At 54.1% G+C, this 13188-nt stretch overlaps 1 protein-coding gene across 1 annotated transcript; it reads left to right on the forward strand.

Annotated features, from left to right (window-relative positions):
* Positions 1-11727: 11727 nt before the first annotated feature.
* Positions 11728-13123, forward strand: AANAT (aralkylamine N-acetyltransferase). Its single transcript, XM_075559460.1, has 3 exons — positions 11728-11890; positions 12224-12378; positions 12818-13123. The coding sequence occupies exons 1-3, from the start codon at positions 11728-11730 to the stop codon at positions 13121-13123; spliced, it is 624 nt and encodes a 207-aa protein (XP_075415575.1).
* Positions 13124-13188: the final 65 nt, after the last annotated feature.

Consider the following 13188-nt stretch of genomic DNA (forward strand, 5'->3'; position numbering starts at 1 on the left):
TCCAGCAGGGCTTTCCCTAGCCTAGGGCTAGCTACACAGTGTGGAGCTCACCTAGCTGGGTGTGGCGCAGGTGTAAATGCCCTAGGCTAAGGGGAGTGGTCTCAAGGTCTGCACTGGAGTGTGAGAGAACAGGAAAGAGAAAGAGGAGAAAAAATTATAAAATGAGCCTGCTGAGACTGTGTGGGGATATACAGAAGAGAGGGAAACAAAAGTAACAATGTAGCTGAACCCCATCCTTGCCTGTGGGGCTGCAAGGGTTTAGTCCATGCCCTGAGGCAGACAGTGGCAAACTGTCGCTGTGGCTGTGTTGAAATTAAGCACGAGTTGGCTCCAAATCATCCTGGCTCCAGCAGATACAGTGGTGGGGCTAAGGTCAAGCCCTAGCCAGCTTCTACTGTGGTAAGTCAAAAGCCCCCAGCCCCTCAAAACCTTGTGGGTTTGTGCCTACTTATCTTTATGATGCTCCTCCTGTGATCCAGCAGTGTTGAATTTTCCTCTAAGCAACTCTGCTGGACTGAATTCTGTGGAGTCCCTCTGGTATGTGTTCCTCAGTCGCTGTCTTCCCTGAAGTCCTCTGGAAAATAACATACAGCCTCTTCATAGTCCAGGTCATGGGAGCATCGGAGATGGGCATTGGAGTCTAACACATAATCACGGTTTCCCGGTGATTCACTGAGTTAAAATAGTTAAGTCAAAATTGTTGCTACATCACCCAGGAAGGTCAGTGGCATGGGATGACACCTTTAAGTCTTATGTTTTGAGTTCTATTTCCCCTCAAAACAGTCACAGTTCTCTTTGGTGGACAGGGAGACATCGCATCAAGTTTGTCCCAGGGGCTATTTGTGGGGACTGACATTGCATTGAGAACAAAATGCAATGCCGTCTTGGATAGGGGATAAAAATGTGAGACAAAACTCAAAGCCCCCCAAAGAAGGCCAGGCGTTCTCGTCTGATAGAGACTAGGAGAACTCCCAGACTCTGGCGCTTGGTTACCCTCAGGCCTAGCAAGGAACTCACCCCCATGGCTCATTTTTCAGCCAAACACTAGCAGAGCGATAACACTGAGGAAATAGCATGAGGTCAATGGAGATGTCCGAATGGACTTTACAAGGCTGGGAAGCTTCCGTGAATTCTTGGGCTCCAACACACTGGTAGTATTCCTCTTCCAAATGCACAGGACTAAACGTTTTACACCTCACCCCAAATCCTTCATGTCACGGGTGCCTTAGGCCAATCACCAACCGAGATCAAAAGGGCAGCTCTGTCCTCAAGGCAAAGTTAAAAAGGAAGGAGAGTGGGGACACAGGACAGACAGGGGAAAGCAGGGTGAGGGGACAATGCCTGTCTGTCTCGTTGAGTGGAAATCAGATGCTCTCTGCAAACCTTTACCCAACTCACAATAAAAAGTTCCAAACTGAAGGGGGAGCAGCATATAACTGAGATGAGACACTGGTGCCCCGACAGCCCTCCGGTCAGCTGGCCAGGCCCCTCTGCCCAACAACTGGCTTGTGGTACTTCCTGGAAATGACTAACCACAGGGACCCCATCATTGCTTTCTGCTCTCAGAATCCTCGTCCTACCTGGACAGCATTACCAACCTAGCCCCTGAGGTTCAGACCATGCTCACGTGGCCCTTCCCTCCCGGTGGCCCTCCAACCTCTGTGTCCAGCATACATGCACCCACTCTGGTCACAGCCACCTCCACCACGATCCCAGCGTGTTGGTGCATTTGCATTTGCTTTCCCACCTGCCTAGACTCAGCAGCCTCCACCCTTGGGACCTGTTGTCAGGGAGACCAGTCCCTGGAGAAGGAAGGCCACCATGCTTGGTAAAGCTGAGACTTGGCAAAAAAAAGGAAGGTCTTCCACGAGATGGACTGACACGGTGGCAGCAGCCGTGGGCCCAAATGTAAACAAGATGGTGACGGTGGCACAGGACCAGGCAGCTCTCCGTGCTGTTCAGGGGCTTGCTGTGAGTTGGGAGCAAAGCATTGACACCTGAGAACAAGAAGAGCCTCAAGATCTGGTTTCCACACACAGCTCCGAACCATTGTACAAGGGGCGCCCACCCCCACTCCTCACCCTCTTACCTGGGCACACCTGCACTCTTGTATTCCTTGCCTGGTGTCATCAACCTGGTGGCGTTGTGGGTAACATGCTGGGCTGCTAACCGCAGAGTCAGCAGTTCAAAGCCACCAGGCATTCCCCGGGAGAAAGAGAGGCTTTCCACCCCAATAGAGTTACAGTCTCAAAAATATATAATAAAAAGTTAGTTTCTGAAAAACCACAGGGGAAGCTCTTCCTGGTATATTGGGTCCCTGTGAGTCAGAACGGAATCAACTCGATGGCTTTTATCAGCATTTGTTTGCACACCGGTCTCTCTTACGGGGCGGTGAGCACCCTGAGGGCAGATGGCATGTCTTCATCTCCGGGTCCCAGTGTCTGGCACGTGCCGGCATGAGGGCACAAGGTGTACCACACACTTTGTTGAGGGAACAGACATCTGACAACCGCCCTACCTGCCAGCCAGGAGGTCTGGTCTCTGGGACCTCTCTCTCCCTGCCTGATTCTCCATTTCCCCACCTACACACCCACTCCTCACATGCGCACACATACACCCCTACAGGACTCCATAAACACTGCAACACACATACATACCACACATAGTCCATCAATACACCTCAACACCCACCCACACAACTCTGTAAATATGCTTCCTCCCATGCACACACATACTGCATAAATATACCACAATATATACCCACATGCACATAGTACACATACCCCATAAATACACCTCGTTCGATACTGACATACACATGCACACGCCTACACATGCTCCAGAAACACAGCCTAGCAGATGTAGACATATACACCTACAGTGCTCTACAAATACCCACGCATGCACACACATGCATATGACACACTCACACACCTACCCCCTCACCCACATGCCTACAAACAGCACTCACAGGCACACACAAGTATGCCACTCACCCACGCATACTCCACACACCCACCCACAGATATACCCCCCTCCATGCCCTCCCACAGGCACATGCACATCCACACCCACATACTCCAAACACCCCCAAGTGCCCACACACCTCACACATATTTCACACACACACACACCTACTGGTGCTTTCTCCTCTGCCTTCAATCTCTGAACCTGTGCTGCCCAATACGGTAACCCTCACTACATGTGACCCTTGAGCCACGGAAGAAAGGCCTGGTTGGTCCAACCTGAGACTTGCTGTAAGTGCAAAATACACAGCTCATTGTGAAAACCTGGTACCAAGAATATAGAGAAAGAGTATAGTGCGTTAATTTTCATATTGGCTGCCTGAAAATATTTTGTTTATATTGGGTTAAGTAAAATACATCATTAAAATGAATTTAGCCTGAAATAAAGTGTGTGTGTGCGCACACACGTGTGCGCCTATGTGCGTGTTAAAAGCAGTTGCTAGGAATGATCATCCCACTTGGACTTGCAAAATAGGGCTCCAGGGGCTGGGTAGGCGCAGTCCCTATATTCCCCAGCAGGTGGCGATCCCTCTCTACCTCCCGGGGAGACAGTACTTCCAGAAGGCTCTGGAAAATTCCCGCCTGGGTTCTCAGGTAGATGAGGAACCTCACCTCAAGGAAAACACACCCCTCTCAGCCCTGCAGTGGAGTCAGCCCAAATCCATGGGCAGCAGGACCCCGAGAGCCACCCTCTCACAGAGAGCAGCCCCCGAGACCTGGTCACAGGATCCTGCTCCAGGGCTCAGGATGCCACGCTGCCAGGCAACCTCCATCCAGGGTCCGAGAGGGTCCCCAGGATCAAGCACTAGCAGGCATTTGCGCTCACACATAGGCCAACCTGGGAGACACCCAGGGGTTCAATGCCCAGCTGCCGCAGATAAAGCTTTGTTCTCTTAACAATACAGCTAGTCACGCTTTGGCTGTTTGTCTCACAGTGGCCATCAAAGGCACTATGGGGACCCGGTGGCTTAGTGGTTAAACATTGGGCTGTTAACTTCAAGGTCAGCAGTTCAGAACCATCAGCCACTCCATGGAGAAAGACAGGGCTTTCTACTTCTGTAAAGAGTTACAGTCTCTGAAACTCACAGGGACAGGTCTACCCTGTCCTGCAGGGCTGCGATGAGTCAGCGTCCACTCAGTGGGGGCGAGTTTGGTTTTGGTTTACATTATCCTGTAGTCTATTCGGTGTGCAATCTCGGTATGAAAAAGTCCGAAGTAAGGTTGAAATGCCAAAGGTGGCAGAGACTTAGAACAAGCACAGAAAACATGGCTCCGATAGACTTGCTCGGTGCAGGGTTGCCACAAGCCTTGCACTTCCCCCAACAGGTTAAACACCCCACAGGGGGACCTGTATTCACCTGGAGCCAGCAGCACCATGGAAGAAAGGCCGGCGGGGGGGCAGTGCTCTCCTGTAACCACACGCAGGCACCATGCACTGGAGTGGATTCTGCAGCCCCTCGAGAAGACGCAAGTAAGTAGTTACAGCAATGGGTCAAACAAGTTTGTTGGATTTTTAAAAGCCTTCATGGGAAAAGGAGCCCTGGTGGCGCTGCAGGATAAGCACTGGGCTGCTAACTGTAAGGCCAGCAGTTCACACCCACCAGCTGCCTTGCAGGAGAAAGATGAGGCTGGCTGTGCCCATGAGGATTTATAGTCTCAGGGCCCTACATCAGGGTCATCTCACTCACGGCCATGATTTGATTTGATTCCGACTCACAGCAACCTGCAGGACAGGTAGAACTGCCACCGTGGGTTTCTGAGACTCTGAATCGTGATGGGAGTAGAGAGCCTCGTGTTTCTCTCCTGTAGCAGCTGGTGGCTTCGAACCGCTGACCTTGTGGTGAGCATCTGGGCTCAGATACCCTAGATGGGGTGGTATGGACAACCTTGATGGCAGAGGGCATGGGAATAGGGGAGTAGGTGTATAGTGACACCCCGCCCAAAAAAAAAAATCCTGCATCCGGTCTCTGGCCTTCCTCCCTCAGCTACTGAGTGGTGGTTCAGACTTGGTTCCCCATTGGGGGAAGGAAGACACCTCACCCATCTATTCACAGCTCCGGGCTCGTCCCTCCCCTCTGGCCTCCACTCAGGAGTCTGGGATGGGCCCCGCCATCTTCCGAACTCCTCTCCCATCCACGGAGGCCGCTCTTATGGCTGCACCACACACCCCCTTTGCCCTCTGAAATGTCCCCTCTGCTTCTGCCTGGTTCTGCTTACCTGGCTCCCTCCCAGGTGTGGGCCTGGAACTCTCCCCAGCCACTCATCAGCAAATCTGGGCCTCTGAATCTGTTTCCTGGAGAAGCCAGGAGGGGCTTCCGGAGACTGCAAGCAGGATGCTGGTGCTGGATCGCTTGCTGCCTAATGAGGACCCTGTCACCAGTCATGAAAACTTCCACCCACGGAGGCCAGAGCACTGAGGCATGCTGAAGATACTCGGGCGTTTGTGGAGGCAGCGATTGCGTGGACTGTGGAGGAAGGAGGAGCCCTGGTGGGCAGTTAACCACCACAAGGTCAGCGGTTCAAAACCACCAGCCACTCCTCGGGAGAAAGATGAAGTTTGTACTCCCATAAACGATCTTGGGGCTGTTCTGCCCCGTCCTACAGGGTCACCGTGAATCAGAATGAGCTCCTTGGCAGTGAGTTTGGTTTGGGTTGGTTGGTCGGTTGGTAGTTGCTTTTGGAAGCGGCCTGACGGCGCTGTTGTGTAGGCACTGGGCTGCTCACAGCCACGTTTTGTCCCATTCCTGTCCTGCCTTCCTCTTCTCTGCAGACTCTCTAACAAGCATGATGTCTTTTTTCAGGGACTGCTCCCTCCTGACAGCATGTTCATTTATGTGAGATGAATTCTCCCTACCCTTGCTTCTAAGGAGCATTTTGGCTGCATTTTCTCCAAGACGGATTTGTTTATTTTTCTGGCACTTTCAATATCCATCACTTTGGCCAATACTGGAATTCAACTGCATCCATCTTTCTTATTCATTATCCAGGTTTCACATCCCTGCAAGGCAGCTGAAGGGAATACGGTTTGGGTAAGGTGCACCCTAGTTCTCAAAGCAACCTCTTTGCTTTTCAAGCATTGGGGGGCTGCTGACGGCGAGGCTGGCAGTTCAAACCCACCAGCCACTCTTCATGTTCCCATAAAGATGTACAGCCTTAGAAACATGGTCTAGGGTCGCGCTAAGCCAGAACGAGCTCAGTACGAATGGATTTAGGATTGACGCGGTGGCTGTAACAATGGACTTGGGCACCAGTGAGGATGGCGCTGGGCATGCTCTGTCGTGCTTCGGGTCCCAGCTATGGGTGGGAACCACTGGACGCCAAGAAACAGCAGCAGCAACACCGGAGCAGCACCGCGGAGGAAAGGCCTGGTGACTGAGGCCCCTAACAACCACCGCCACCCCTGAGTGTCAGGAGTCCCTCCCAGGCTGGTGTGGATAGTTCCATGCTCCACCACCATTGGAAAGGCTGGGGACCAGACTCATCTTGGAGCCCTCTGAAAGACAGGCCTGGGGACCCACTTCTGAAAGGTGACAAGCTGGAAACTCGTATGGAGCAGTGGTCTGCACACAAGAAATCACCAGGAGACAGAGTCTCCGGAACGCCATGAACCACCTCCACTTGCAAAGGCTGCTGGGTAGGTGCCTGCCCTTCTAGTCCTCGGTTGGCACAGGAAGAACTGGGCTTGCTGGCTCACTGATGGGCTCCACCAGCTTCAGGGGACACTGTCGGCGTTTCCCCATGTGGCCTTGCACCCTTCATAGCTACCGAAGTACTTCTGGTGATGGCAGCTCCCAGAGACCAGTGGAGTAGAGCGGGGTGGGGTGGGCTGGCAGGGCGTTCTGCGGGCTAAGGAGGCTGGTTTGGTTGGAGGAAAGATGACGGAGATGGAGGAGGATGAAGATAGATTCCCTGCTAGGGTGTGGGCATTCCCCCGGGGGACAAGGCACCTCAGGGATCCAGCCTTTGATTTCAGATGCAATGGGGGCACCACTGGAGGGCAGGAGACAGAGAGCTTTCCCACAGGGGTCAAGCCCTTCAGGCCTGGCTACAGTCCACACAGCCAAGGCCCACCATCCCTGGCATGCTGCTCTTGTCCTCCGGGCGCCTCTGCTCCAGCTGTGGCCTTTCTTCCAGGGCTGTGGGTCCCCGGGGTGCTTTTGATGAGAGCACTATAGAACCTCCTTGCAAGACATTGAGCCACCTCAAAAGAAACAAACACAAGAAACTCCACTTCAGAGAAGAAACAAAGGGTGACATTAGGGCCCAGCCAAGAGGTTGGACCGTTGCCGAGAATCAACAGGTGATCCAAGGAGCTACTGCAAAAGTGTGCGGAACCCCGATAAGACTTGGCTGAACCTGGCTGACGACCAAAAGCCAGCCAAGTTACCCAAAGTGTGGAGAAACTGGATAAGACTTGACTGGGACAGCCAAGCTGTCCATTTAAACCTGGGTAGACACTGCCTTTGTGGAGAGCTAGGAACCGAGGTGACGTCAGCTCCTGCTCTGCGCTCTCCAACCCTCGCCGGGGTGAGCACACCTTTGAAGGCAATGCTTGCTGGGACCGTGATACTAGAGTGATGTGTGTGCAGAGTGAGTGCTGTTATTGTGCCTTATGCTCACACATGCTCCAACACTTTTATCCTTAGTCGCTTGAGATATTTTTAGATCGTTGGATGTGTGTTTGCAGTGAATAAACCAAACATTCGAAAATGTCTAAGAGCGTGCCCAGCTATCAAAAGATATAGCGTCTGGGGTCTTAAAGGCTTGAAGGTAAACAAGGGGCCATCTAGCTGAGAGCAACAAAGCCCACATGGAGGAAGCGCACCAGCCTGTGTGACCACAAGTTGTCGAAGGGATCAGGGATCAGGCATCAAAGAACAAAAATTCTTATCATAGTGAATGACGGGGAGTGCACAGTGGGAATCCAAAGCCCATCTGTAGGCCACTGGACATCCCCTTACAGATGGGTTGTAGGGAGGAAACAAGTCTGTCAGGGTGCAGTACAGCAACGATGAAACATATAACTTTCCTCTAGTTCCTAAATGCTTCCTCCCCCTCACTATCATGACCCAATTCTACCTTACAAATCTGGCTAGACCAATTGGTACAGATAGCAACTGGAAACACAGGGAAACCAGGACAGATGACTCCTCCAGGACCAGTGGCGATGCGTGGAGGGTGGAGAGAATGTGTAGAAAGGGGGAACTGATTACAAGAATCTACGTAGTCTCCTCCCTGGGGAAGGGACAGCAGAGAAGAGGTCGGGAGGAGACGTCGGACAGTGTAACATATGACAAAATGAGGGGACCAGTCCTGCCGCGTGACATCAAAGACAGAGTCGAATGACGCCTGGCCCGGCTTCAGAGAAGCTGGACGGTGGGAGTTGGCTGCCCAAACCCGCTATCGATATGTATTTGGACTTGTTTGATTGGCCTTGCCATAATTATTTGGAGTGCTTTTGTGCAAGATTCTAAAACAGTTTATCATCCAGTTTTTCCCTTTCCTTATCTTGGTTACCGCATAGGGGGCAGAATACGGCCTCCCCTCCAGGAAATAACCCAAAGAGAAACAGAGTTCCTGGTCCTGATTTACCTTATACAGGGACTTACAATGAAAATGGCATAAGAATAGTTAACAAAGGAAGGTGTACAAGTTCTTTTTAGTAGTTTAAGTTTTATGGAACGGTTAGCAAGAAGAGGGCCTCCATGATGTTTGAAGTCCACTGACACAAAGCTACCTGTTGTGAGGCAACTCGTGCCTTGGTACAGAAAGACTTTTGGGAGTTTAATTTATGGGAACTTAGTGGAAAAGTAAGAACAAGAAATGAAAGCCCCCGAGGAACAGCCTAAGAAAGAACAGAAAGACCAGCCAAAGCCTGTGAAGTAATTTTTGATAATGAAATGTATTAATGCTGTATTTGATCTCGTAGTTAGAACAATGCGCCTTAGTTGGATGAAGTGTGCTCAGTTATTGTTAGGAGGTTTATGTCTATCACCCTTGTATGAAAATGTTTCAGTTTCAAGATGTACTAATTTTTAACCAAGAATCATGATGTGATTGATGTAACTTGTTACGGTCTTGTGGCCTGAGAATTTCTTAATGTATGATCTCAGACCATAAGCCTTAAGCCAAGAAAAAGAATATATAAGTTGAAGCTTTGCATGAATAAAATTGGAACAGTCACCGCGACCTTTGAGTTGTGTGGTTTCTGTCTCCCACTCGTCGAATCCTTACCCACCTAGCGGGGGACCCGAACCCGCTGCGGCTGGACCGCGGCAACAACATAATAATAATCTATGAATGATGAAGGGTTCATGAGGGAGGGGGGAGAGGGGAAGGAGGGGGTAAATGAGCAGCCGATATTAAGGCTCAAGTAGAAGGCAAATTTTTTGAGAATGATGATGGCAACAAATGTACATATGTGCTTGACACAATAGATGGATGTATGGATTGTGATAAGAATTGTACGAGCCCTAATAAAATGACTTAAAAAAAAGAAAATGTCTAAGAGCGTTAAGTAATTATTAATGGTTCCGCTCATGACAGCTTTGTCACGTGGATGCTGGCGTGAGGACGTGATCTGAGAACAGGGGCCAGTGGCTTCGCCTACTTCCGGCTGCCTCTGCCGCTCAGCGCACCCTCTGAGGCCCGCTTCTCTGCGAGGCGACTGTGGGTTCCCTTCCAGTCAACTCTGATCCACCGTGAACCCATGTGGGCAAGTGAGGAACTGCCCCGGGGCGTTTTCAAAGCTCTGGCTTTGCAGATGTACATCAGCGTTCCCAGGTACCTCTGCTGAGTAGGAACCGCCAGCCTTTCCGCTGGTCCTGAAGCGCTTAACCGGCGGTACCACCAGAGTGAACACCTTGCTGGGCGGCTTAAAGGAGACCCTTGCCCAGGACTCGGTGTGTGCTATCAGCAGGGGTGTTTGGGGCTGCAGGAGCTGAAGGAACCAGAGATGCCGGTGTTGGGGCTGCGTCATCCCCAGGCACAGGGTCCATAGGTACAGCAGACCCTACCCACACTGCCCAGGCATGTGCCAGCCTCACACCTGGGGTTATGTCTGAGTCCATCGTTCCATCCCATCTTGTGCAGGGTCTTCCTCATTTCGCTGCCCCTCCTCTTTCCCCAGGGACTGGTCTCTCCTGATCACCTGTCCTAAGGGCGTGAGATGAAGTCTCGCCATCTCTGCTTCCCAGGAGCATTCTGGCCTTGCTTCTTTCTGAAACGGATCCGTTGGCTCCCTCGGCAGTCCGGGGTACTTTCACGATCCTTAATGCTCACCAGCACTGGCATTCCAAAGCACCGATGCTCTCGGTCTTCCTTATTCCGTGTCTACCTTACCTATGCACACGAGGCGACTGAAAACAGCATGGCTTGGGCCAGGCACACCTTAGTCCCCAAAACATCCTTGCTTTTCAATATTCTAAAGAGGCGGGCTTGCCCAAACTTGAGGGCCAGTGAGCAGACGAGTGGCCCATGCCCTACCCGCCTCGCTGAGCAGGGATTAGAGCGGGACCTGAGGTTTAGGCCGCTCTCGCGTCAGCTGCAGGCCAGACGTGGGTCACTGTAATCCCTCCTGGCCCAGGGCTAGTGCTGACGTCTCATGCTGGGCAGGAAGGTGGAGGCAGGGCGGGGCGGGGATTAGAGGGCTCCTTGCTGCTGGGTCATCCCTGCCACTGCCCAGCCAGCCAGCATTCTCTGGGGGGCCTGCACCTGCCGTTTGCCTCAGGCTGACTGGTTCTGCCTGGGGATGCTGGGGCCCACCTGCAATCTTGGTGAGTGGTACTCTAACCCACCTGCAGTTTCCAGCTGAGGGGAGAAGAGGTGGAGGAAGAGGACGGGGCCGACATGGAAGCCACGGGGGTCCTGAGTGTCTCTGGGAGGCAGAGGGTGGTATGCTCCCACAGCTAGCTGTCCATTTGTCGAGTATCATGAGACAGAGGGGACTTTGAGGAGCGAGGGCAAGGCTGTCTCCTGTGGCCCCATGCCTGTTCTCCCTACTACTACTGCCCCAAGCCCGACTTTCAACCCTCAGTCACCATCAGCCATGTCCATGCTCCCACCCCACCCCACCCCACCCCACCCCATGCAGTCCCATTCCCTCCCCCCACCCTCAAGCTGAGTGCTCAGGCCAGGCTGAAGCCATCTTGGGGAATATGGAGATGGAGGCACCTAGGACTCTCCTAGATTCAGGGCCAGGGCTGAGCTGAGCTGCTGTAACGTCTCCCCCATAGCATCTTGCACCTAGAGTCCCCAAAGCCTTCTCCAGGCAGGTGAGCAGCTGTGGACAGCTCAGTGGAGGTGGGCAGGCCTGGCACCTGCCCATTGCCTCCCCCTGCAGCTGTGTTAGAAGTGGTCAGTGGAGGCTCCCACTATCCCTGCTGCCCTTGGCCAGCAGTGCTGGGGGTCCCGGGCGAGCCAGGCCCACCTCTTCTTCCTCCCGGGCTCAGGGACACTGGAGGCGAGTGATTGGAGGTGCAGGGGGTTCTCTGGGCTGAGAGGGAGTAAGGAGGTGAGAGCTCGGTCTTTGCTGGCACAGGGGGGTGGGGGAGGTGCCTACCCCACATGGATTCCCAGACGAATGAGGGAAGACACCTCTCATGGGACCCTTGACTCTTGTCCTTCAGGGGTGAGGGTGCCTCCTCAGCCACCCAGCTCACTTCCAAAGCAGGGGAGCCCCGGAGGGATGCTGGTGGTCAGGATGTCCACGTGGAGTGTTCACCCCTTGAAGCCTGCCACTCTGCACCCACCACCTGGGGACCTCGCCTCCCCAAGCCGCCAGCGCCGCCACACGCTCCCCGCCAGCGAGTTCCGCTGCCTCACCCCAGAGGATGCTACCAGCGTGTTTGAGATTGAGCGGGAAGGTGGGGTTCCTGCATAGGTTCCATGCCCCTGGTCAGCACTGGCCCAGTGGCTCTGTAGCGAGAAGGTCCTCCTATTTGACCCAGCCCCCCACCCCCAGCTCATCTCCTGTGTTGGGAGGCTGGGTTCTTGGGAAGCCATGCATGTGTGGGTGGGTGTACATCCATGTGGGTACACATGTGTGCACACACACATTCAGAATGATGAATCGGGGAGGGCAGGCCTGTATCTGCTTTCCAGTGGGTCAGGGTTAGGTAGGCATGGGAGAGGGGCATGGGCGCAGTGACCATGGGGTCATGTATGTGTCGTTCCCCCCCCACCCCCGCCCCCTCCAGCCTTCATTTCTGTCTCGGGCACCTGCCCCCTGTGTCTGGACGAGGTCCGGCACTTCCTGACGCTGTGTCCAGAGCTTTCCCTGGGCTGGTTCGAGGAGGGCCGCCTGGTGGCCTTTATCATCGGCTCGCTGTGGGATGAGGAGCGGCTCACTCAGGTGAAGCAGGCTGCTTCCTGGAGGCCCCTCTGGGAAGCCCCCAGAGTGGCCAGCCAGGCGGGCTGGGGGGAGGGTCTTAACACTCAAGCTCACTCCCTGCCATGGAGGCCACGCCCCCTTGCCGCCCTGCAGGACAGGATAGAACCGCCCCTGTGAGCTTCCAGCCAGGAACTCCCTATGGGAGTCAAAGCTGCGTCTTTCTCCAGAGAAGCGGCTGGTGGTTTCGAGCTGCTGACTTGCGATCGAAGCCCCTTACAAAAGCTCCTCCACGGTGCTGGGAGGAGCCCGATAGTGCTGCCGGGGAAGCAGTTAGTGCTAAGTCCGTGGCTCAAACCCATCAGCCACTCAGCTCCTGGGGAGCGGGGGGAGGGGAGGGGATGAGGTGGGCTATGGGAATAGGTGTCAAAAGATGACCTGGGCCCCGCCCCTCCGCATGCAGGAGTCGCTGACGCTGCACCGGCCCGCGGGCCGCACGGCCCACCTGCACGTGCTGGCCGTGCACCGCACCTTCCGGCAGCAGGGCAAGGGCTCGGTCCTGCTGTGGCGCTACCTGCAGCACCTGGGCGGCCAGCCGGCGGTGCGCCGCGCCGCGCTGATGTGTGAGCACCCGCTCGTGCCCTTCTACGAGAAGTTCGGCTTCCAGGCGCTGGGCCCGTGCGCCGTCTCCGTGGGCTCGCTGGCCTTCACTGAGCTGCGCTGCAGCCTGCGCCGCCACGCCTCTCTGCGCAGGAACAGCGGATGCTGAGCCCCGCCCGCCCGAAATAAATATGGGCGCTCAGGTGGGAGGGGGGTTTGCAGCAAGGTCCAGTC

The sequence above is a fragment of the Tenrec ecaudatus genome, chromosome 10 (assembly GCF_050624435.1).
Source record: "Tenrec ecaudatus isolate mTenEca1 chromosome 10, mTenEca1.hap1, whole genome shotgun sequence".
NCBI lineage: Eukaryota > Metazoa > Chordata > Mammalia > Afrosoricida > Tenrecidae > Tenrec > Tenrec ecaudatus.